The following is a 26,741-nucleotide window of genomic DNA, read 5'->3' on the forward strand; positions in this document are numbered from 1 at the left end:
TCTTAGGTGTTGTGGGTTTTTGGAGAACGCATATTCCAAATTACAGTCTGATTGTAAGCCCTCTTTACCAGGTGACCCGGAAGAAGAATGATTTCAAATGGGGCCCTGAGCAACAACAAGCCTTTGAGCAAATTAAACGGGACATAGTTCATGCAGTAGCCCTTGGGCCACTCAAGGGAGAACAAGATGTAAGAAATGTGCTCTACACTGCAGCTGGGGAGAATGGCCCTACCTGGAGCCTCTGGCAGAAAGCACCAGAGGAGACTCGAGGTAAACCCCTAGGATTTTGGAGTTGGGGATACAGAGGATCCGAAGCCCGCTATACTCCAACTGAGAAAGAGATATTGGCAGCCTATGAAGGGGTTCCAGCTTCGGAAGTGGTTGGTACTGAAGCACAGCTCCTGCTGGCACCCTGACTGCCGGTACTGGGCTGGATGTTCAAAGGGAGGGTCCCCTCTACACATCATGCAACTGATACTACATGGAATAAGTGGGTTGCACTAATCACACAACGGGCTTGAATAGGAAACCCCAGTCGCCCAGGAATCTTGGAAGTGATCATGGACTGGACAGAAGGCAAAAGTTTTGGAATATCACCAGAGGAGGAGGTGACACATGCTGAAGAGGCCCCACTGTATAATAAATTGCCAGAAAATGAAAAGCAATATGCCCTGCTCACTGATGGGTCCTGTCGTCTTGTGGGAAAGCATTGGAGATGGAAAGCTGCTGTATGGAGTCCTGTACGACAAGTTGCAGAAACTGCTGAAGAAGAAGGGGAGTCGAGTCAGTTTGCAGAGGTGAAAGCTATCCAGCTGGCTTTAGATATTGCTGAAAGAGAAAGGTGGCCAGTCCTTTATTTCTATACTGACTCATGGATGGTGGCAAATGCCCTGTGGGGGTGGTTGCATCAATGGAAGCAAAGCAACTGGCAGCGCAGAGGCAAACCGATCTGGGCCGCCGCATTATGGCAAGATATTGCTGCCAGGGTAGAGAACCTGGTTGTAAAAGTTCGTCACATAGATGCTCACGTACCCAAGAGTCGGGCCACTGAAGAACATCAAAACAACCAGCAGGTGGATCAGGCTGCTAAGATTGAAGTGGCTCAGGCAGATCTGGACTGGCAACATAAGGGTGAATTATTTATAGGTTGGTGGGCCCAGGAAACTTCAGGCCATTAAGGAAAAGATGCAACATATAGATCAGCTCGTGATCGAGGGGTGGTCTTAACTATGGACAGTATTGCACAGGTTATTCATGAATGTGAAATACGCGCTGCAATCAAACAAGCCAAGCGGTTCAAGCCCCTCGGGTATAGTGAACAATGGTTGAAATACAAATATGGGGCGGCCTGGCAGATTGATTGCATCATGCTCCCACAAACCCGCCAAGGCAAGCGCTATGTGCTCACCATGGTGGAAGCAACCACTGGATGGCTGGAAACATATCCTGTGCCCCATGCCGCTGCCCGGAACACCATCCTGGGCCTTGAAAAGCAAGTCATGTGGTGACATGGCACCCCAGAAAGAAATGAGTCAGACAACGGGACTCATTTCCGAAACAACCTCATGTACACCTGGGCCAAAGAGCACAGCATTGATCGGGTATATCACATCCCTTATCATGCACCAGCCTCCAGGGAAATCGAACTATGCAATGGGCTGTTAAAGACTACCCTGAGAGCAATGGTGATGGGACATTCAAACATTGGGATACACATTTAGCAAAAGCCACCTGGTTAGCCAACACTAGGGGATCTGCCAATTGAGCTGGTCCAGCCCAATCAAAACTTTTACATACTGTAGAAGGAGATAAAGTCCCTGTAGTGCACGTAAAAAATATGCTGGGGAAGACAGTCTGGGTTACTTCCCCCTCAGGCAAAGGCAAACCCATTCATGGGATTGCTTTTGCTCAAGGACCTGGGTGCACTTGGTGGGTGATGCAAAAGGATGGGCAAGTCCAATGTGTACCTCAAGGGGATTTGATTTTAGGTGAAAATAGCCAATGAACTGAATTGTATGATGTTAATTGCTATATAATACTGCATGTTATCTCTTTTATGTTTGCTATATGCCTCATCAATGGTATTACAGTAAGAATTGCCCAGCTTAATGAAGATGAACTTTGATGAAACCAAGCAAAGTACAGTAGCGTTGGAACGAGAACTGCCTTCAGCATGCAACAATCCAACACCGCACACCACCTCTCCTGCTCTGAAAGACTGTGAAGACAGATGGAACCCAAAGTCATGGGCTAAATGAACTCAATGGACATTTTAGAGGGATGGCCCACAGATTAAGGGAATGATGTCTGTGTGTATATATCAAAAGAGAGGAAAAGGGGATACTGTCCTGGTTTCAGCTGGGATAGAGTTAATTTTCTTCCTCGTAGCTGGCACAGTGCTGTGTTTTGGATTTAGTAGGAGAAGAATGTTGATAACACGCTGATGTTTTAGTTGTTGCTAAATACTGCTTATGCTAGTCAAGGACTTTTCAGCTTCCCATGCTCTGCCAGGTGCACAAGAAACTGGGAGGGGGCACAGCCAGAAGAGTTGATCCAAACTGACCAAAGGGCTATTCCATATCATATGACATCATGCTCAGTATAGAAACTGGGGGGGGGGGTGGTTGGCCGGGGAGCAGCGATCGCTGCTTGGGAAAATGTCTGGGCATCGGTCGTCGGGTGGTGAGCAATTGCATTGTGCATCACTTGCTTTGTAAATTATTATTATTATTATTATTATTATTATTATTATTATTATTATTATTATTATATTGTTGTTATTATTACTACTACTATTTTACTTTACTTTTGTTTCAGTTATTAAACTGTTCTTATCTCAACCCAGGAGTTTTTCTCACTCCTGCTCTTCCGATTCTCTCATCAGGGCAGGGGGAGTGAGCGAGCGGCTGCGTGGTGCTTAGCTGCTGGCTGGGGTTAAACCATGACAGACGTGTCTCAGAAGCAGGAGGGAAAACAAAAAACAACAGAAAAAGAGAAAAACAGTGGGGAAGTCTAGAAGAAACCAGAAAATGCTAGGTAAGTGCTTCTGTTCTTTTCAGCTCCTTTCCTGAAAGCACATGGAAGCTGGTTTGAGAGGTGACATGAGCTGAAGAGGGAGAAAGCCTCTGGTGGTCAACTTTTCTTCATCTGCTCTTGCAGATGGTGGTTTGTAGAGGAGTCTGAAAGCTGGACATTTTCATCTCAGTTACTAGATGAGCATGGCAGTACTCAACCCTGTCTGCAGATTTGCCAGTGTGAGGCATACTCAGCGCATAGCTATAGAGGTGTCCTGGGCGCAGGCGCCCCGGGGGGGCTGCAGGGGCCTGTGTGAGGAGAGGCCGGGGCTGCCCCGCGCCGGACACAGCCGGTTCCAGCCGGCTCCAACCGCCCCCCCGCAGGGCACGGCTGAGCCCCGCAGACAAAATGGCGGCGCCTCTGGGAAAGTGTATGTGAGAAAGGGTAAAAAAAATGCCACACAGGCAAAGGAGGATGGAAAGAAAAAGGGAGTGAGAAACCACAGTGTGGACACTGAGGTCAGAGAAGGAAGAGGAGGTGCTCCTGGCACCGGAGCGGATGCCCACATGGAGGACCCCACGCCACAGCAAAGCGTGAGGAAGAAGGAGCAGCGGAGAGGAGCCGTTATGGACTGACCCCAGCCCCCATTCCCCATCCCCCTGCGCTGCTCGGGGTGGAGGGCATGGAGGAGTTGGGAGTGAAGGGGTGAAGTTGAGCCTAGCAGAAAGGGTGGGGTTGTGTGGGAGGTGTTATTTTAATTTTTTGACTTTGTTTCTCACCATCCAAATCGGCAATAATTTAAACTAATTTTCCCCAAGTCAAGTCTGTTTTGCCCATGGGGTAACCGGTATGTGATCTCCCCATCTTTGTCTTGACCTATGAGCCTTTCTCATCCTATTTTCTCCCCCTGCCCTGTTGAAGAGGGGGAGTGAGGAAACAGCTGGGTGGGTGTCTGGCTGCTGGCCAAGGTCAGCCCACCACAACAATTAAACCTCTCAGTGGGCCACAGAGAGAGGAATGCCCAGCTTAAGGGTTCTGGGTATTTCACTCCAGTGGATCTGCTCAGTAAAGCTGTCTAGTAACATCTAGTTTCTGTGAACCCAGGCAAGATTTTTTTTCATATCATGCTCTTCATCATGAGATTGATGTACTGATTTTAAAGTTGTTTCCCCTCCCAGGATGCAACAGGTAAGCACCTATAAATTGGCATGCTGTAGTTGAAAGCAGAGCTAACCATATGGTACTGTGTCCATTCCCAGTGCATATATAAAAATTAAAATTAAAATTAAAAGGGTGTGGAACAACTTAGATTATCATCTGAGCATTGTTCCTTGCAAATCCCTTGCTCATGCTGCTACAACTCCGAAGTCCTCATTTCCATTTTGCAATTTTCAGTCTCTCCAATGAGTGGAATCAATGCATTGGGCCTATGTCAGTCCAAATGCCATGGAAAAGTGTTGGAGTGCTTGCAAAGCTATGCTAGGACACTGTCATTGTGCACGTAGCTTTGCATTGTGCAGCCACATGCTTGAGGACCAGGACACCATGCTGTTGCCAAGACATACATCTGCCAGTGATACATCTCCCCAGTTGCAGCGCATTGCTGCTTTCTCCTTCTGCCTTAGGATTTAACACACTTGGACAGCTGGCCAGGCAGCAGATCTGGCAGCTAATTGCCTGTCACGAAGTCTGGAGCAGGGGCAGAAATGTTGAGCTGAACAGTGAGATTTGCTGGCCCTGTGGTAAGGAAATGGGAGATGAGGGCCAAAAGATTAGTGTCATGCTCAAAATATAGGGCTGCACAGTCATTAGCAGTGAGAATGAACTGAACCTGCATTTCTGTTTGCAAGTTTATTTGCTAATGAAGCAATTCCTGAAGACTTTGAACTATGGAGTTTGGGTAAAAGCTTGAGAAAGGAAACCTCCCTACAATTTTTTTCCTTCCATGGAGAAAAATAAGGCATCTATGTGCCAAGAGGGTCTGACACATAAAATGGGTTTGTAGCTTCGAGAGGTAGGTCACCATTTGGTAAATCCCTGAATCCTATGAAGGTTGAAAAAGAGCTGAAGCAGTTGTGCTGAAAGCTTAGGGAGCTTTCATAGCAACCTGAGAAAGGTTGGAGGTTTGTAGTTATGTTTAGGATTCTGACTTTTTGTTCCTATGTGTAGTAGTTTTGGATTATTTTTTCCTCTCAATCTCAGGAATGTTCCCAAGATGGAAAAAATGATTTCTGCTTCAGCTTACCTGAGAATAAACACATTTGGCTCAAACTTAAGGAAAAAAACATGCTCATCTTATTCACATGAACAAACTTATGAAAACAAGCAGGATTTAAGCTTAGGTAGAAAAAAAATTATCTGGAAAGCATAGGAAGTACATCTTCCTTCTCCTTTGGGACAAAAATAAGTACACTGATATTTTAAGGTATATTACCTAAGCTTTCTCTCTCTCTCCCCCACTTACTGTAACCCTCCCAAAACACCTTTTGAAATAGTGTAAAGAATTAATATTGCTGACGAATGAAAATCAGCAGTTTCATAAGATGCTGCGTAACAGCCGAATTTGATAAAATATAAGCAAATTGCTGTTTTCCTACAGAACTAGTGTAGAAAATGTCTAGATATATGCTCTATATCTTGTCTAAAGCCATAAGATTACCAAAAACATCATGTTAAAAATTTACACACATTAAGCTATGCAACTGATCAAAACATCTACACAAACAAAACAGCCTGAATCACATATGCTGGAATTTAAAAACGCTGCATTTTCAAAGCAATTATTCTAAACTTACTCTAGACCAGCTCTATGAGGAGTTCCTGAAGATATGTATCCCTTTATACAGAACAAATGTGGCTTTTCCATGAAAGAGTAGTGGAATAGCTGATGGTGCAATAACAAAATGCATTGGTTTTCCACTTCATTAAATAATTCGTTTTCATTGCAGTTATATGGAGGGAAATATGTTTTTATTTATTATATAGAGCAATTTTGTTTTAAAAAAAACACAGACTTAAGTTCTGCTGTTTTGAATGAAGAAAACAGCATGTTTAATATCTGCCACCATTTTCTTTTGTATTTCGCTGTTTACATTTTCACTGTGGACCTTAAAGAGCTGTTAAAAATAAAAAGGAGTATTAATACTGCCATTTTGCAGAAGCTCAAGGTCATGCAATCACAGCAAGTGGATCTGCATACAAAGTGTCCTGTCTTTGTTCAGACCATCAGCTTGCACTGTTTCCAGCCGTCAAGTAATGAATGGCATTGAGATATCAAAGTGTGATAGACTGTTCTGTCTAAATGACTCTATATCCATCCATAATGTCCATCAAGGCATATTAGAACGCATGTATACTTTGAGAGTACATCTACAGAAATTACTTCTTATCAAGAGTTTTCAAAGTATACAGCAATTGTAGTGGTTGTTTAAAGACTTCTCTATAAAAATAATACATATATATATAGATACAGTCAAGTTTTGGGATATCTTGCATGAAAAACAGCAAACCTAGCAGTTAAGTGCCTCTTCGTATCCCACGAAAAATACATAAGAGAAGGGAATAAACTGCAATAGCATATTACTATTGTATATAATATCAATTTCTTTACTTAGCTTCTGTCGTGTAAAAATTTAGAATAATGAAAAATTTATAATAATGAAAACAGAAAGTTTATGTGGGAATAAAGCTAAATTGAGGCCTATAATGAAGACTGTGGAGGTGTAAACTTCACGGAGCAACAGCATACAAATTAGATCGTTTTCATTTGTGGGAAACTGCCCACAAAATTGTACCTTGAAAATCATCATAATATCCGAGTTCTCAATTTTTAATATATTGCAGTTTCTTCTTCAGTTTCAGTTTTATTGCAAGCTTTGCGGTGTATTTCTATTAAGCAAAATTATATACTATACACCCTTTATATTTAAAAACCTGCTTACGTTTGCTATTAATCACATTAAGAGATATTACTCAGGCTTAATAAAGCCTTTTTAAATATTTTAGCATACATGTCTCACGAACAATCTATTCTATGTTTTCTGTACAGTTTTAGCATCTCAGACTCTGCTTCTAGATGAGTACTTCTAGAAATACGTTTTAGGTCTGAGATAAGAGCCAGAAAAGCCAAATCAAATGTATTGTGCCTTTTTTTGACTAAATAACTGAGTTTTATAAGTAATTATAACTGTATAATTAATGCCATGTAATTAAAATGCTGAACCAGTGCAATATATACTAACTGAAAATTTTATGCTTCTGAGAGCACCCTCCACAGCTATCCCTTTTACAAAGGGCAGAAATACAAAGTTGTGCAATTCACAGTAATTACAAGAAACCAGAAAATATTTCAGAATAATGTAGCCCAATAATTGAAAAGTTACCTTGCATTCAAACAGCTTCAGCTGTAGATTCGACAGCCTTAATGCCAGTTATTAAAACTATGGTTCACACAGGTAATTGCAGGTTTGGAATTCAATGGAATAAAATAAATGATTTAATTAATTTTCTTTCTTATATATTACAAAGTGCATTAAGTTGTTCCTTTAGCAACTTTTTTCTAATTAGCATAAGAACAATCAGTCATAATATAAAAGTGTACTTGTGAAAAAGTCTAAGGAGCTGGGTTTTATTCAGTAATGAATAGCTACATAAACACTTTCCAATCATCAGGAAACTAGAGGATTTAGGAATGAATAAAACACTTTGCAATTATTCATCAAGTTTTGGATGACTCTTTTCAGTTACAGTATTTCTCTAAACTGAAGCTGGATCTGCTTTTGCATTTGTTACTGAGCCCCAGGTAGATCTTGTACCAAGAGAAGTACTTGCAAAGAAGAACTGCCTTCCCTTCCTATCCTCCCCGAAAGATACTGGGTGAAAGGGTGAGTGCAGATTTCCACTGTTCGCTCTTGCTGAAGGCTTTGTGCATTTGGATGACATGTAGATGTTGATAAGGATTATATTCTGCCTCTGAACAGGATTCTTTTGTATCAAACAGGATTTTTGGTCATTATTTATTATAAATTCAACAATCTGATAAAAATGAACACAAATTTGAGGAATTCAAGTATAAAAAATCATCTGCATAAGATAAACTTTCACTGAGAATTATTTGGAAGTCTGAAACAGAACAAACACTGTATCTCCTTGTTAAGAGTTTTCAGAGTTAAGAATTTGGTTATTTGCACCTATTTATAAAGTGAGAATCTAAAATTAGGCCTCATGACCACTTGAAAATTACTTTGGCTATAAGTAAATAATAATGGCAAGTGCTTGTTTCACACCCTTTGTGACTGAACTATGTTATTTTCCTCTGGGGAGGAAATAAACAGTAGTTTTAAACATGAAAGTTTTTATTTTTAGTGCATTTACACTAAAAGTGAAAACAAGAATGGGAACTAACTTTTTTATTAAAGAACATTTAAGAAGTCTTTTTAGTTCATGGAGAGATTTCAGAAGGAAATTTTAAAGCCTAGTCTTTCAACTGAATTGCAAGGTTTTTCGCTGTTATCTAAAGTTTCAGCTTTGGGAATGGTCTTTAATGTCTAGGCTGAGCTAGTCACCTAACCTACTGTTAAGCTAAGAGAAAAAGACCGCTCAGTGACAATCCATCCAAGCTATCTTAAGAGGGGATGATTCTTCAAATGGCAGACCTTGTTTTCTTCATTGAAAGCAGCTGCATCACAGCTTAATTGAACACCAGGCTTTTAAGGAGGCTACAGTTTGTTGAGGTAATTCTTGTCCTAATCATCTTAAATTGGGAAAACAGGGATTGTATTACTTAATTTTAATCACCTATAAGCAAGGTATCTAAGCCAAGATGGCCTCTTAGGTGCTCTTCTTAGTCAACTGAGAAAGACTGATACATTCAGAGAGCCAACATGTGAGACTGACTCCACTGTCCCTAGAACAGAGACATTAAATTAAACATTAAACTTTAGAGAGGAAAATCAAGAGATGGAGTTAGAAGAGCATTTAATGAATTCTAAATTTTAGTCCCTTTCTTGTGGAGGTTGATATATTTCTTTTTGGAGAAAAAAAAGCCTCACAGAAGTCCAAAGAGAAGGAACAAAATTAAAAATGGGGTATAATTACGAACTGTAGTTTACAATGACAGCTCTTGTAATCTCTAAAGGAAAGAATAAGGATATTCTTGTTTAATGGCAGTTAATGAATTGCTTACTGATTTTAGTGGTAATGGATATAATCCAAAGAATAAAAAGTAACCTCTGAGTTGTTGGTTTATTTCATTCTTTTAAGAAAACATCTATTTAGAGCCTGTCTTAATGTACTTTTCAAAAAAAGAAAACACACCAGAATTCCACAAACAATTTTGAAGTACTGGTACAGATTTCTCTAACTAAATCTGAAATCCTGCATTTTTCCATGCTTGCCAATTCTGTCATATTATTATCCTTCATATTACTATGTTCCATTAAAAATGGTACTATGTGCAAACTGAAATACTAAAATTGCCTTGGAGAAGTTAAAGTCATGTTGAAAATCTGGAAGAGATTGGAGATTAATCATACATTATGTACTGAGGAAGCTTTTTTCCTCTGCATAGAAGCAAGTCTAAAACAAGAAATCGAACAATACAAAGCATAGCCAGCCAAGAATTTATAATATTGGTCCATTCAAGGAATGTATTCAGAAATCCATAATGATTCAGACAGTCAGATGCAGTATCTTCTAAAAATGCAGTGTAAAGAATTTCTCTATGTTCCCTTAAGAGCACAAACTTTCCAGAAAAAAGATTGGTTTAAGATGTTGAATTTTTTTCCCAGATAGGGAGGATGAACTAACTTATTGCCAATATTAAATCACAGTATTTTTTCTCTTAGCTATTAATTATTTTAACTATATAGTGCTTATACTTTGATTATTCGTTATATCTTAAAAGAACTTAAGGTGATGGAAATGTTTAGCCAGAATTCCTTCTGCCATTTCCCCTACAAACATGATAATCTTTAGCTGAAAGATAAATTATTGAACACATTACATGATAAAAAAATAGCTTCTATATAATCAGAGCCACAGTCTTTTCTCCATGGTACATTCCAAATTCTCATTAATGTTTCCCCATTAATGTATAAGCGTTCAATTTTGGCCCAATGAATTTCCATTACCTGAATAGTTTTAGTAAAAAAAGATAAATGACCTATTATACTACAAGTGAATCATTTGCTTCTTTCGTTAACAACATAGATTTCCTATTCTATGTTTCATGAGCAATAGTAGCTCCTCCCTTCTTCTATTCTAAGTCATGGGATATATTTGTTTAAGCAAGAAAAATGAAATTACCTTCTTTCCAAATTTATTATTACACATCTTTATATCAAAATCCAATTTAGAACAAGGTTAAGTAGAATAAATATAACCTCTCATTGCTTTCCTCATTTTGCCTATTGCTGTTCTACTGATTTCAACTGACAGGAGCATTGAGCTGGGTGGGAAGCAAGGTAAACGCAGAAGGATGTATTATGATTGTCTTTATTTAGCTGCGCCATCAAACCATGTAGAAAAAAATGACAGTAATTCGGTAATTTTGATAGGCTGAGACCTCACTTGTAGTACAATATTCATTGACCCTGAAATATATCATGTGAAGTAACCTCGAGATGCACAAGCTTCTGTGGGCAACAAAATATCAAATTCACATAAGGAGGCTTTGCATTTAAATTACAAAAAAATCCAAGATATTTTGAACATACATTAGGGCAGGATATGGTCCTTTGAATGTTATTCTCAATGCTCGTACCAGCAGCAACCGTCATCTGAAAAAGGGGGCAACAGAGATTCCGCTGAATGGAACAGAATTTTGTACAGTGCTACAGTATATTTAAATTACACCATGATAACAAGATGAATGTAATTATCATTCAAGCAAGCTGATCTAAGAGAACAAAAACGTGGCTCAACTGAAATTCACACAAAAAAATTGAAAGTATTGTTACATCTCCTGGCTCGTGAGGTGCTGAGAACAACCAAATAGTAAGTCACTTCAGTGTTCTGTACTGTGTTCACAGAAGTGAACTCTGAAGCACTGTCAAACAGTCAGATAACTATGGAGAAATAATCATAGCTCCATGGCTAACTTTAATCCGAGGTCTCTACATAAAGCAAGAGTTTTACCTGTTTGTGAGTTTTGAAGAAAGTAGGATCTTTTACCCCAGATTAAAACATTTTACGGAAAGACTTCGAAAGGAGTGAACCTATTATTAGGTAGAATTTGCCTATTAAATTGATAAATTTTTCATGCTGTCTCAGACTTCTCTGTTGCACCAAACAATCATGGGAGTGGAAAAATAGTAGGGAAAAAGCTACATGCAGTTAAAAATCTGGAAGTCCCTTCAGCTATCTGAAGAATGTATTTTAGCATTGAATGCTATTTTCCCTCCTTTTTCATGACTTTTTCATTTATTTTTGCAGAGCCCAACGTACAACATTCTTCTTTAGAAAGACCCTGACTACTAGGCAATCTAACCAGATGACATTTCTTCAGATCTCAATATTTAATTCAGAGGAAATTAACAACAGAAATTTTCAAAAAGTTCTAGAAGTACTTTTTAAACCTCTGGTTCAATCTATCCTCACTGCCATTTGAAAACAAAACAAAACAAAACCCAAACCAGTTCTAGACTAAACCTCTAAACAATTTCTTTCCATTGTTGAAAGCATATGTAACAATACATACAATGTTCATGCTAATTATAGTTGAGCTTCATCATCTCTCAAAGTAAATATTGACCTAAGCTTTATTTCTGTAACTATTTACCAACTCAGTTCAGTAAACCTGATATTCAGAACTGAGAAAAAGACAGTATTTTTCAATTCAAGTACTTTTAATAGCACAATATAACATTTGGAAAATACAACATATTGCTAGATGTGTTTTATAATGACTTTACTATTATAATTTATGAGGAAGTGAAGCCTGACTATATATTATGACTTACTTTTGCAGTAAACAAAAATGTTCACATTATCAATATCTTTAATAACAACCACAGGCACGTATCCATGTTCATCTATCTACAAACAATATATTGCCAATGAACTTCACATTGTGATTTGCAACAGTTTTTAAATATTTGAAATAGTTAAACTTGCAATGTTTTAAAGGAGAATTATGCTATTAGTGGTAACAAAAAGAGTAAAACTCGAATTTTAAGCAAAACTCCACATACGCTGGCAAGTTCTTAACTTGCTTGTATCAGATTTCCCTTCTTTAGGTTTACAACCTTAAATATTTGAAAACATTTTTATAATGCTTTTTTATTGTTTTTTAAAAGGAGATTTCACTTCATACAAAGCAGCTACTTTTGAAAAGAACATATCCATGCAAAGCAACTTCATGGTCAATTCATGTATCATATTTAGATGGATCTTTAAAAACCACTGTTGCTCCAGAATTTTGTAGGGAAAACACAGCCCACATTATGTCAGCATGACACTGTTTTAAATAAACAATATCTCAGCACAAGAAAACATACACATTATAAACTTTATCCATTCATATTTCAGTCTCACACATCTTTATTTAATAATGGTTTAATGCTTAGTAAATTTAATCTCATTGTTTATACATATACAACTACTAAAAAAGGTTTGAAACAAGTGCACCTGGATTCATGTGCAAATAGTTCAAACATTTTTGCACATTTTTTAATTTATGTACGTCTCATGATGTTTTCTGATAATTTTGCACTTTTGTGTGAAAAGGTAGATCTACTGTATACTTTTGACTGCTGCATCTGAGCTCTGTTAAGTAATTAATCTTTGCTGTCCATCACCGTTAACAGCAATAATCTCTGATTAATTTTAGCCTAATTTTTCAAATTATGTTGTAAACAGTTTTCCCCCTCTTTCCTCTTGTAAAACTGCAATTAAAGGTTTATTGATGAAAAGTATAAAATGAACAGTGTTCAATTTTAGCAGCTGATAGGTTTAAGGTCCAGTATTTTGACTCTTCAGGCCTACTATGGGAAACTTTACATAACTGGAAATGAGTGATCCCTCATATTTCAATGCTGTAAGGCTATTTCCTTATAGCCATGGTAATTTCCTATCCAACTGGACTCATAGTACCTAAAATGTCAAGTGTAAGAGAAGAGGAAAGAAAGAAAAATGTTCAATAAAAAGTATAAAATTTGTGCATTAATTCTAAAATTGTTTTTCTTCAAACTATGCATGTTAAGGCAAATACATTGTATTGCCATGAAGATTTTACTGGCAATCACTTGAGATACAAAATCCATGAATGAGTTATGCAGTGTAAGTAATGCAGAAAGTCCCATGTCATGCATGTTGATAAAATATTTATTCCATTCAGGAATGCATCTAATATTAGAGCATCTACTTAGTACTTTGTACCCTAGTAACTATAACCTATTAGAATTAATATTCATGAAACTTCCTATTAGTTTGGTCTTTCTCCTTCAGAAAATGCATAAGCATTAAAATTTATCAGAGGATATAATAGGGTCAACAGGGAGAGAAAATCCTGAAAATGAAGCTCTAGAGCATGCATATATTCTTGCTTGGGATGAGCACTTCAGCTACTATTTGCTGTGAACCACATGCAGAGGGACAGATTCTCAGGCTGTATCCTAAATGATGGACCCAGAAATATTTCCAGGCTCCTTCTCCTCTCCCTTTTGGGTTTCTGCATAGAAAAGCCTTGTCTGAAGCTGTGGCACATCTGAAAACATTTTCAGAAAATGCATCACTTACGAAAAGTCCTCTAGGTACATACACCAGCCAAGCTACTCCTCCTGGAGTCTCCAAGACCTTATCAGAAAATCACAAATAATAGCCCACATATGCACCAAACTGGCCTGCATTTCACAACAAGATGGAAATAGTGACAAAGGAGACATGAGATTACAATTTCAAGCTTCTATGGAAGCACTAGAATGAAACAAAGTTTTAGCTAATTCTGTAAATTAACCTACGAGAAATAGGTGGAAACTCATGAAGTCTAACATTGATATTCTTGAGCTCACACCATGTAGCAACTGCATTCTTCCAACTGTTTAGTTACACCGGGCTTTCAACTGATCTTGCTGTTCAGGTCACATGAAATGAGACATATTTTCCTAAATACCAACATTCTTATAGTCCAAACCTTCTTAGCAAGTCCCCAGTCAAAGCTCTGGTAAAGCAGGAACTCCTGTTCTCAGTTATGATGTGAGCAGTACAGCACTAATTTCAAGGCCATGTCCAAAATAAGGACATGGAATAAAAAAGAAAGGTTTTATATTCAGTGGTATCCAAAGCTGCTGACAAATTCAAAGATATTCACTGAATAAATCTACTTTGTTGATAGATTGAAGAAACCAGTGCAGAACCTTCCCCAATTCTTTGACTTTTATAATGTAGGTATCTGACAGTAGGAACCTACTTACTGGAAAAATAATGCTAATCCTGCTCTTGGAAATAAAAAAAATTCTCCTTCAGTGCAATATTTGGTGTTTCTTGACAAGAATTTTGTGGTGACCAGTCTTACATCACTCACCACAGTCCAAAATGCTATTTAGGTGTTTTAGTCTATTGAAATTTTATTTACTTACATTAATTAGTAAAACTAGGTGATGTCACAAAAGAACTGTTTCTTCCCTTATGTGTCATATCTTTGTGGGGGAGCTAACTGAGGTCACGCTTAGCAAGCCATCTGAACGGTCATCAAGGTAAAAAGCTAAAAAGGAATAGACCAGTTACCTACTTTCTAAAGCCATTCCTGTAGAAAGTATTCTATTTGTTACATTAGTCATTGGAGAAAAAAACCAAGACAAAACCAAAAAGAACACTTCCACAATACATAGACACAACATTTCAAGAAGTTTATATTTCATAGTGAAATTCACTGCCTATTCTCTGCACTCAGACTAGGAAAGTGGCTTCAGCTAAGCCTATCCTGAAGAGAAGCCTGTTCCATGTAATATCCCACGCATCTCAGATGATTATCAGTACCTTAATCTCAAGTTGAGGTCAGTTTAATCTATATTGTATGGATACATGCATGTATACAAATGTAAACTAATGCAGAATCCATTGGTTTGTTTTTTTGTTTTTTTTCTTAAGTGTGGGCTGGACTAGAAGTAATGCTACAAAACAAATATCCCCTGTTAAAATTGAAGACCATAAGGTCATCATGGTATATCATGGTACGTTACACCATAGATACAGCAGGTATATGTGATATCTTTGATAGTATGAGTCTATTCTACTGACTTTAAGAAGTTGTCATGTGAATTCACAATAACAAAATATATTCTCAGGTGCCATTCACATTCTAAAGAGAAGAAGTATGATATCCAGATGTTGGCAAAAGGTATTTTAATAATCTCAAAGGTATATTTAATATTCACAGACTGCATACTGAATATTTATCTGTAACATCCCACAAACATGTTCTTGTTTATGGAAGACCATCTCACAACTTGACTGGACAGGACCCTGGGACACCTGATCTAGTTATAAAGCTAGCCATGCACGGATTAGGTGACCTCCAGAAATAATTTCCAACCTAAGTTATGCTATGATTCTATAATTTGTCAATACTCAATGTTATTTGGTGTTACAGCACATAAGGTTCTCATTATGCTAGATTTGGTACCTCGACATTGAGAAATACAGAGAGCTCCTACAATAGAAGAGAACAAAGGATGAAGGATGTGAAGATTTACCACCTTACCCAGTCTATCCCTGAACAATCTGGACAGAATTTTAATCCTGACAATAGTTCTAGTGACAGCTTTGCACTTGCTTGAAGTGTCAAGTGATGGAAAAGTTTGAAGTTCTTGGGGCTTGCTCTGGATAAATTAAGTCTGTGACAACCAACAAGCAATTTCAGGTCTCACCTCATTGCCAGCATCATTACAAACAAATGACATGTCATTCCCCTTCTGCAGCCACCTCAGAGACCCACTAGCAGGCTTTAAGTCTTAAAACTGTCTGAAAAGGCTGGCTTAGAAAGCAATGCAGCAATGAAGACAAGTCTTGCAGGCCCAGTGAAGACCAAACTTGCCAGTCACATCAGCATGCTTTTGGGTAGGGGGTGACCGTAGCCTCTGGGACACGTTAGAGCCCAACAGTTTGAGACTCACCAGGAAAGCTGAATGCCACTAGGTGGCTCAGACTCACAGCCCACTTGCAAGGTAGACTTTTGGGTGGAAAAGAAGTTGGAAAGCAAACCCTGCCACACTTAGATCTGTTGAGGAGGACGCTCCTTCAGTGTAACAGACACGTAACTAAGGAGGACAAAAAATGTAAAGGACACATTTGACTGACTACTCAAGTGGAGGACTTCACTGACTAAAGAAGTTGGTATTTATTTTGGAAAATGAGCCCAGCAGGTTGATGCATTGAAACTCTGCTCTTCCGGAAAGTACATGTTAGCATTGGTATCTCAAATTGAAAAAAGTAATATAACTATAATTAATATTTAAATCTCAGTAAACCACACTTCTGGGTATACAGCAAAACCAGAGTTTGTCCCTAACACTGGAACTCAGTCTCTGCAAGACTTACATAGCATGCAGTAAAATCTGTGAAATCCCACCACTGTTTCTTCCATGGAAATGTATACTTATCCCTGAAAAAAGAGTTTGACCTCTTAATATATCATCTAAATTAAACAAAGAAAAAAAAAGGTCACTGTAATTTCTTTTAACATTTGTACTAGAAAACAATGTTAGATATTTTCTTCAAAAAAATCCAACAAACCCATCAACAATAACCTTTTCACTAAATCTAATGCTTTATATTGCCCCATCTTACTATCAGCTGCCCTTAGTATATCAAAGTTGTCTTTGTGAGGGGCCTCTTAGCTGAAGCTCTCAGCTGGTTTTGTGCAGAAACTGATCTTTTATTGTTGAACCCAAATTTATGTAATTTATTTTTCTTCATCTAAAAAAATCATGTAATATATGATCCTCGTTCTTTAAATATACTTTCTCATTCAGTTAACTATTCAGTTACATGCAATGACATTGTAAATATGGGAAGTAAATGAATGGTCCTAAATTATCGACTTAGTACTTTTAACTCAAGAGTTGAAAGTGTCCATACTCTGAAGGTAAGCAAATCAAAAGAAGTCTCATTTGTATAACCAGAATTGGTGTGTCTGTGCATGTGTGCGTACATATAAATATACAATAATTTTGCATATATAAGATGCAATATGTACAAAAAAGTATCTAAGGACATTTAGCCTGGAGAAGAGAAAGCTCCAGGGACACCTTATTGCAGCCTTTTGGTACTTAAAGGAGGCCCATAAGAAAGATGGGGACAATCTTTTTAGCAAGGCCTGTTGTGACAGGACAAGGAGTAATGGTTTTAAACTAAAGGAGGATAGATTTAGGCTGGATATAAGGAATAAATTTTTTACAATGAGGGTGGTGAAGCACTGGAACAGGTTGCCCAGAGAGGCAGTGGAGGCCCCATCCCTGGCAACATTCCAGGTCAGGTTGGACGGGGCTCTGAGCAACCTGATGGAGTTAAAGCTGTCCCTGCTCACTGCAGGGGGGCTGGGCTGGATGGCCTCTAAAGGTCCCTTCCAACCCAAAGCATTCTATGATTCTATGATTTGAGATATATATTTTGCCTTGCTTTTCTGTCCTATTAAACTGTCTTTTTCTCAACCCATGAATTTTCCTTTTTTTTTTTTTTTTCTGATTCTCTCCCCCATCCCACTGTAGGGGGTGGGGAGTGAGCAAGTGGCTGTGTGGTGTTTAGCTGCCTACTGGGTTAAACTGCAACAGCAGTCTGTACAGTGATCTTCCCACAGTACTGTTATATGATGATAAAAGGTAAGGTAAGGTACATCATTAAGTGAGCATTTTAAAGAGATAATAAGATTGATATTTATTTGTTTACCTGTATCACAGTGACTGAACTGTCTAATTAGTCTTTGATTAATCATTTTAAAAATATTTCAAGATGTGAATGCAGCAAATTATGGTAGTTAAAATAAGCTCTTATATTTACACTATAAAATACTGATTTAAATGTATTGAACGTAGGAGAAATTTGTTATAGCAAATAAAGATTTGGAACAGCGATTACAGAAGCAGAGTTTGAGTTCATATAGTCATTAAAATATCTCAAGATCATCGCTCTGTGTTGTACCGAGGCACAGGAATAATTCAGGCATATATTCCATCATTAAAAATTTAGTTAATAAAAAGAGTCTAGAAAGGAACTGTCTGAATAGTTCTTAGTCAAAACCAGAAAATATTGCCTTGCCTAATTGTCAGAATTTCCTTCACATAAAGTCTTTTCAAAGTACAAGTTTTTTGTTTTCTTTTTTTTTTTTATTACAAGTGTAGAAAACAAAGGACGTGCTCATTTGATATAATGTAAAAATATGAAACTATATGAGCATGTTGGAATGTTATGCTGATTGGTTTTCAAACTAGGTCTGTGGAAATCATGCTGACTACTCTTTTGCTCTGTCCAATGAAGCATGAAGAGTCTGATATTTATGTTCCAGGTCCAGTTCCAAGTCATTTTGTCAAAGACTAGTATTGAAAAGAAAGACAGAAAAGAAAGAAAGAAAGAGGGGTAAAGAAAACAAAAGAGAAAAATAAAAGAAAAAAATAACCCACCAACTAAATACACCTACAGTGTTTTCCTGCACTCCCTGAAATCCTGCTCCTCTAATCACCCAGCTGCCAGACCTGTCTGCAGCCTACAGTAATAATCTCTGTCACCGAAGCCCAGGCTGTGGGGAAGGAAGATACAGCAGTTGACACACGTCTGCGTACTGCCCCGCAATAAGACAAACGTAGCGTGTGTGTTAAGAACAATGCTAAACTGTGCACGTTGTCCCAGGAGATCAGACCTCTGACAGATCCACATTAGATAGAGCTTGAGTGCACCTGAGGAGCCTGTACAGGTTTCAGAAAGCTCATGGATCTTGTGGGAGAGAGAAATCTCAAACACAGGACATGGATCACTGAGACTATCAGAGCTTTATCAAAGGCAAAATGAAGCCAAAATTCTGAAAACACGTTCAAAATACAGTGAATCATACTTGCTCTAATTTGAAAATTTTGCTTCCTGTAGTCTCATTCTTACTGTATGACTATAGCAGACAGCAAAGCCAAAAGCATGCCTAAATCATTTTCAGCAACAGCATACGACTTTGCCCCACAAAAGTCAGGGGAAGCCTATTCCAAATCTGTTCCCATTCCAAGCCTCAGATTTCTACGTAGGGAAAAAAATAGGACAGTGAATCACAGTTTTATTTTGTAGGAATAAATATTTCCCTCATTTCCCTGAATGCATGTGCTAGCATGTCAAGTTGCCTGCAAATGGAGGGACAATTTGCCCTTTGATGTCCTGGAAGCAGGATGAGGCAGAAGAAAATGTGCCCTTGGGTGAGTGCAGAATGCATCACCTTCTTGTACTCCTGAGAGAGATTCTGCTCTGCCTGGGCTGTGGAGGACTCTGGGATATGGCTATTCTGCGTGAGTGTAAGCAAACAAAAAGGAGCAACCAGTACGACCCCACCATGCACTTTAGGGAGGCCCAGAAGGGTACACCTCAACTCTCGATTAACATGTGCAAGGAGAAGGCAAGATGGTAAGGGATAAAGCACAGAAGCCTTCATTCAGGTTTGTGATCATGTCAATCTCCTCAGTGTTCATTTTTTATGTCCTTATCAGGGTTCTTTAGCCTGCAGACAGATAGGATTCAGGTTCACAAGTTTTTTTTACATCATTTATTATGTATATATTTTCAGGGAGAATATAGCATAAAGGCTAAACTAAGCTCTTTTTTTTTATAGTTTTCCAGTAACAGAACAGCTAAAAACAAATCTCTCAGCATGAATGTGTGTAATAATGATGAAAAGCTTGAAAGACAGTCCTGATGAATTTTGCAACTAAGCATTCCTGCTAGGTGAGAGGTGAATGTCTTTTTCCCTGAAGAAGACAATCAGTGCTTGTACTTTTGATTTAAGTGCCATGTTGTCTGGCTTCATGACTAGATAAGCATTCTTATGATGGGAAAACCATAAAAAAAAATCCCACCACTATAAATCCTCAAACGTCAGCATTTGGCAAGCTAATTGCATCTTAAAAGAAGAGATTTGTGTTTTGCTATTTCTGGCTTGTGTATTTACTTAGGAAAGTACGAGTTAGATAGGGTACTCTTCAAAGGCACTTAGCACATGTTTATCATTTGTACATACATATATATAAAAGAATTTCTGCAGTGCCTAATCAGTTGAAATGTCCTCATCAAGCCACATCATCAGAATATAGACTGAACTATTTTGACCAACTGCAAACTGGTCCTTCAAAAACAGTCTTCAAGATGAGTCTATCCGGAAATTGTAGTCATAGATAGCTAATCTTCAGTAATGGTTTACCCTTCGTATTCAAGAGAGTCATAACAGTATATCAGTACATCTTGTATTAATTTAAGGTTTCCTAAACCTGTCTGGGAACTTTCTACTGTACCCCCTCTGCAAGTCAATGCCTGCTTTGTCACATGTGAGCTTGTACCGTCTATGCTATGTTGGTTTATGAATCCCCACTATGCCGGACTTTAAATGTAGACCAGTGACGACTCCTAGGAGAAATAAGAGAAGGCATATGACATAATGAGGAGTTCTCTCTTCCGACAGTGAAGTGGAAAACTACTGTTTTACTCCTCTTACAAAGGAAAAGGGAAATAATGTCTTCCCTGAACTCAGTCCCATGGTGCAGGATGAAAAAGAAATTACTTGACACAGTCCATCCCCTGTGGCCAGGGAAGCCAGTCATGAAGGACTGACCATACCCCCACCACACTGCTGTGCTCAGCGCGGCTTTTCAAGAGACCTGCACAAACCTAGAGCGAGTTAGTGGAGAAAACTGCTTCAGCCACTACAGGGACAAACCCAGAGTGAGGTTGACTTTGCATCCTCCATCCCAGACTCTGCAACACAGCTTAGGGATGGAGGACATAAGAAAGGCCACATTTAACACTTCTTGGGTGGTTCATTACATTTTAAGTATGAAGGATGTGAATGCACAGTAAAATACAATAACCTTGCACAAATTGAGTGTATAACTGAAAGTTGTCTTGGTATAACTTTGAAATGTACAGTTACCAGCCTCTGAAACAACCAGCTTCAATCTCAGATATCATCACATCATTGGTAATTTCTACTAAGACATTTTTGAACATTATCTGAGAAAATACTATACGAAAAGGATTTTAAAGAACATATACTTTCTTCCCTTTCCCCACCTTTGATTTAAATACATTTAGGAAAGGTATCTGCAACAAAGAAAGTGCTTCTTTTAATTTATGATGATTTCCCCTTTGGCATTTGGCTACATAGTGATTAAGAGAATTTATTTCTGCACTATCTTTTTTTGGAGAATAGAAAAATCTATGTTTTTAAAACTACAGAGTTGGAGAAAGTTAAAGAGGAAAATAAAAAGGACATAAAAACACTCTCTCTCTCTCGCCTGATGATGCAAGAGGAAGGAGGTTTTTTGATTAAAGCTCTGCCAATTCTAATTCCAGCAACAATAGTCCACTGAGATTATCAGTGTAAATCCTAGACGCTATGAAAAGAATTTCATACTCTACTTTCTATTTTTGTACAAGTGCCACTTTTAGAACTATAACCTCATTCTACAAGCCCAGTAAATATGACTAACACTGTTGCACACTGATTTTTCTCATAGTCTGTTCCCTCAGAGAAAAACATGTACAGATACATAGATATCTGCAGCCTGCAAAGTGTTTTGGTAGGACTGTTCTTAGTTTGGTGGTTTGTTTTAAATGTTTATCCTTCTAGAGAAGACATGGCTGAAAAAATACAGCTTGCTCTTGAAGATACAAGTGGGACAGGCATATGATAGTGCTAATTCCTGGGGGATTTAATGCTACTGTTGGGCCAGCTTCTAAGCAATCTGGCTCTCTCCCTGCCTGTCTCACTGATGACTGTACAACATTCTGCAGGTCCTGAATAGGTCAGCGCCATCACATGCATTCCTGCTGTCTTACAGCAATTATTATTTAAAGTAATTTATATTATAACTCGCCACCATGTTTGCTAGGCGCTGTGCAAATATAGTTCTGAGAATTTTTCTTCTCTGAAAAAAGGCAGAAGGGAATGTTTCACATGTGTATAGACAAGGTACGCTTGGGATACACGTACATTGGTTAGATGCACTTCAATGGTTTTGCTTTATTTGCTTTTCCTGGTGAGTGTAGAAGCCTATATCACAGACTTCAGCAGCGGTATTTTTCTTTGCATTTAAGGACCTTCCCCCAACCCTTTGAAATACCAAAGGACATCCAAATACCAAAAAAATATACAGCAGTGCAGTGATACATTCATGATTTATACACAGGAACTGAGGCTGCTTATGATGCTGCCAAGCAGCAGCAAAGACAAATTAACAAGACTTTGGTCTTTTTCTCAGCTGTTCATAACCCTTTGGGCAACAGCCAGATGTCAGAAATCAGTTCAGCTTCACATTAATGTCATTTGAAAAAGCCATGAGCAGTGGCAGAGGCAGGCAGTGAAACTACACCTTGGCGAGACAGCCCAAAGGTGGAGGATATCAGTGGAGAGGCAGTGGAGGCACTTCCACTGAAAATAACAAAGAAGCTGTGAGTGAGGAAGAGGCAAAACAGAAGCCTCTTTTTTACAATCTCCTGAGAGAATCTGAAAAGTAGTATATTATATCTACATGATTGAAAACAAAAGCTTATTTGCATTAGCCCTCAGATACAGTTTCATCCCTTGTGTTGCACCAGGGCAGGGAAATAATGTGTTTATCCACAAAGTCCAAGGAGTTAAAAAAACCTAAACCCAAAAACCCTACACCATCAAAATAAAAACAACACTCATCTGACCTATGTCAGGATCTATTTTAGGATGAAATGCACATAAAACTGGTTAGCTCTCTCCAATAACTATAGCTCAAATGTAGACTTCTACATTTGATAACTTGGCTAGGTAGGAGAGGGAGATTACCCCGTCTTTCCACAAAAGCTTTCATGAAAAGCATTATTAAGAATTCAATTATTATTGAATATTAACATTAAAAAATGAAATGAAATTCTAATTATAAAGGAAAGAACTGAAACAATTTTGATTTAAATTAAACATGAAACTTTGCAGGTGAAGACCAGCAGACTAAGGATTGTGTGTTTTTACGTTATGCATATATATTCATACATATATGAAAAATACCAGCACATTTATTCACAAAAGCTTTTCAAAACTCTTTTTCAACTGTCATTTTTGACACTGGTTTATAACTCAACACCACACCGACTGAAAGCCCAAATCTAAAATGCTCCAAAAGAAAAATAAGCTTTGGGAACTTTAAGTAGTTTATTTTCTCCACATGTAATATTCCCTTCAGCTGCTTGAAGCGTAAATCAGACCAAATATCCTAACAGAATATATTGGAAGAGCTACGTCTTTTAATGGAAGTGAACAGAAATGGACGTTGAAAATCCATTGAAAATAACAACAAAGGTGCTTAAAGTGTGTGTATGCCAGAAGGCTTGAGGAAAGCAAGCAAGACAGCTGGGCATGTCCACGAGCCCTGTTTCCTCTGCTGTGCTGCTACTAGTCCCTGATGGTGCAGCAGTGACTAAGGAGCGGTCCAGGGAAGAAAAGGTTTCCCGATACCTGCAATCTTGCTTCTCTGCATACAGCTGTTCTACCTAGCTAGGCATCAGGATTTTAAAGTATAACAATAATTATCATGCCCATATCAAATCGAGACTGTAGCACAAACTTAAAACACTAAAATCAAGAGCACACACTTCACTGACTACAATGAAAAGAATATAATAAAAAGAGGAAAACATCACCCTGGCAACACTTACTCAAACAGCCAAAGAATTAGCGTCAAAGTATCGCTGGATAAATACTGGCTATATTTTTTCCTCACTCACCCACACAGCAACATGAAAGACTGCAGATCCAGACAAAAATGATCTTTTTGAGTACATCATAACTGCAGATAGAGACAAATCCATACATAAAGAATACAGGCTCTAGTTTGCAAAACAGGTATTTTGTTGAATAGTGTAAAAAAACAAATTTAAGCCATGAGGGCCTGACAACAAGACTAATATAATTTTGTAATTTTAATACAAAAACAGAATTTGTTGAATATTATTTTGGGGCTAAAAAAAGGAAATACAGCTTTCCAATAATTATTTTTAAAAAATCAAAATTTTACATCATATTGCCACTGAAAAGTTGGCAACTGTAACGACCTGGTAAATTATCATATGATTTTATCTGTATACTATGTGTACTTCAAGTATCATTTTTATAAGCTACAAAGTGTTCGTAAACCATATCTAGAAAGGGAAAAGAATTATATGAACTAATAGACCGCAGAAGAAGAATCTCCATAAAACACACAGCCAGTCACCATGATGTAATGAAGATCTTAGCTTTGTTAACAGGGCAAGTTTTCTAACAGCTAGGAAAGAGCAGATCAAAATACCCTGATCAGTTAAACAAGCAGTCCTACAGAGAAGAAATGGAGAGAGCACAGATCAATAAAGAGCAACTATGATCCAGAATCTGTACCAAGAAAGCTGAAATTGAATTATTTGTGCATCTCACCTAAATTAAATTTAATTTGGAGTACTTGAAGTTAAAAGCTCAAGATTCCTGACCTGTGAGTGAGAAAAGCAGGTACCTTCAAAGGTGATTCTTAACATCTGAGTGAATTGCCTAAAGTTAGATGGTTTGGATACAGCAGCGTCCTCTCTCTTAGCCAAAAAGCCGCCAGCCTTGCTTCCTAAGGAATGCCAAGCATAGACAAGGCATTTTGTTATTTAATTCCATTTTTCTTGGCAAAACACAATACTTTGCTTTGAAAAGCTGTTTCCTCACCATTGCTGCATCATCACTGCTCACAGGCAATCATGGACAAGGAAAACTTTAGCACATGCCAAATACACTGGGTTTTCTGCTTGGCGCTGAAGATTACCACATCTCTGCGAGAGGGAAGCTGAGCTGAGTTTCCATTTCAAGCACAATACAAACACGTTCCTAACTATTTGTAAAAGATGCATTCAGAGACTGAGAGAATGCCTAGACAATCAGACTACTGAGGAATGTTGACAGCAATATTTTCGATAAAATATAAACCACACTGTATTCCTTACAGTGTTACGGGTTTTAACTGTAGCAAACTTCTTCCAGCTTGGGAACACTCAAAAAACCCCCTAATTTCACTCAATATTAAATCCTTCCTCCAAGATGTTCTGTATTTCAGTTGCAAATGGAGTTAAAAGGCTAGCTTTAATGTAATCTGCAATATCACAATTCCACATAAAACATAAAAGGAAATATGTCTCATGGGTATTAAGATACTGCAGAAAGCATTGTAATTGCAAATATTCAGATGACAGTAAATTTACCGAAAGAGGCACTGCAGATTGACGGCCTGCTCTTGGCCTGTGGAAAATGCAAAGTAATTTGACTTAGTAGAACTTGAAATGGTTCAACTAACTTTTTTTTCCACTGCGGTCTAAACTAAGTTGCATTAGCTTGCACATACCGCCAGTTAACAGTGTGCATAAATAGTCATCCTGGCTAGGCTAACTCACAGGAATGTCTTAAAAGTAGTGTCTTAAAAGCAGTGAAAACAGCTCATGCATTTGGTAGGTGGAAGGGGGATGGGAAACAGAGACAATTCTCTTGCAGTCTCTGTTGGTAACTGATGCACAGCTTCCAAGTCCACACCTTGGGGAGACCCACAGCATGATGTTCCCAAAAGTGGAAAGCCAGAAGTGCCGGTTGGGCACAGGACAGTCACATTCCAAAACTCACATGTGCAAGTGTTTCCCAACCAAGTTGCCCCTGACTATAATAAAATATCTCAAGGGGTGACAGTTCTGTACAGGCCTGAATGCTGCAAAGAACTCACTCCTGAAGCTAGTCTTACTGGTATCGACATGAAGGGCTAGTGCAATGAAGTATCTTACGTAACTAAGAAATATCTTCAGTTAGTAATAACTGATTTTAAGGTGTATTTCTCTAATCACTATAATTTTTGTGTATATGGAAAAGGTGGTTTGTTAGTATGCACTGTGATTTTTTTCTCACATCCATATATCCATCCATCCATCCATCCACCCACTCACAAAACTTCAAAGTATGATTAATTCCTGACTTTTTTTCCATTTATGTTTTTCTTGCACTTTGGTGCATAACATTAATTAAAAAGGGACACTACAATTTTTGGAGTTAGAAACATGACTTAAAATTGTAGCAGTAGTCACAGGAAATAAGCTCAGGAAAAAATGGTTACCAGAAAGATGTAATTTAGTCAGTACTCTGTATTGCAATTTAATATTGCAATTGACTAAATAATGTTTTAAATACAGTATATAATCTTTCAACAATATAAAAAAGCAAACCTATGAAGAATTTCACCATATGTATACTAACTAATACTCTCTCCAGACAATGTCTTGTTATACGTACTTGTGTGCATGATTAACACTGGCGGAAGACATGGTTAATAATATATGAGTCAGAAGTGTGGTGGTTTTATTCATTAACACAACATTTGTTGTGGAACAAAGATACATACGTTATATCAATAAGTGCATTCATTTGATAGTCTTAGCTGTGAGTGTCATGTAACCTTACTTAATGGAAATACCGTCTTTTCTAGCTCAGAATCCCACTCTTTTTATCAGCGGCTCTGCCTCTTTCGATG

At 38.0% G+C, this 26,741-nt stretch overlaps 1 protein-coding gene across 4 annotated transcripts in view; it reads right to left on the reverse strand.

The window, feature by feature from the left end:
• Nucleotides 1-26,741, reverse strand: part of PPFIA2 (PPFI scaffold protein A2) — a 345,661-nt gene that overhangs the window by 159,805 nt on the left and 159,115 nt on the right. For 2 of the 4 annotated variants that reach the window (XM_075727716.1, XM_075727714.1), the window contains exon 2: nt 10,731-10,793. The exons of the other annotated variants lie outside the window; for them this stretch is intronic. In XM_075727716.1, the coding sequence (XP_075583831.1) occupies nt 10,731-10,793 (63 nt within the window). The remainder of the gene's footprint in view (nt 1-10,730; nt 10,794-26,741) is intronic. 4 annotated transcript variants of the gene reach the window in all.

The sequence above is a fragment of the Pelecanus crispus genome, chromosome 1, assembly GCF_030463565.1.
Source record: "Pelecanus crispus isolate bPelCri1 chromosome 1, bPelCri1.pri, whole genome shotgun sequence".
NCBI lineage: Eukaryota > Metazoa > Chordata > Aves > Pelecaniformes > Pelecanidae > Pelecanus > Pelecanus crispus.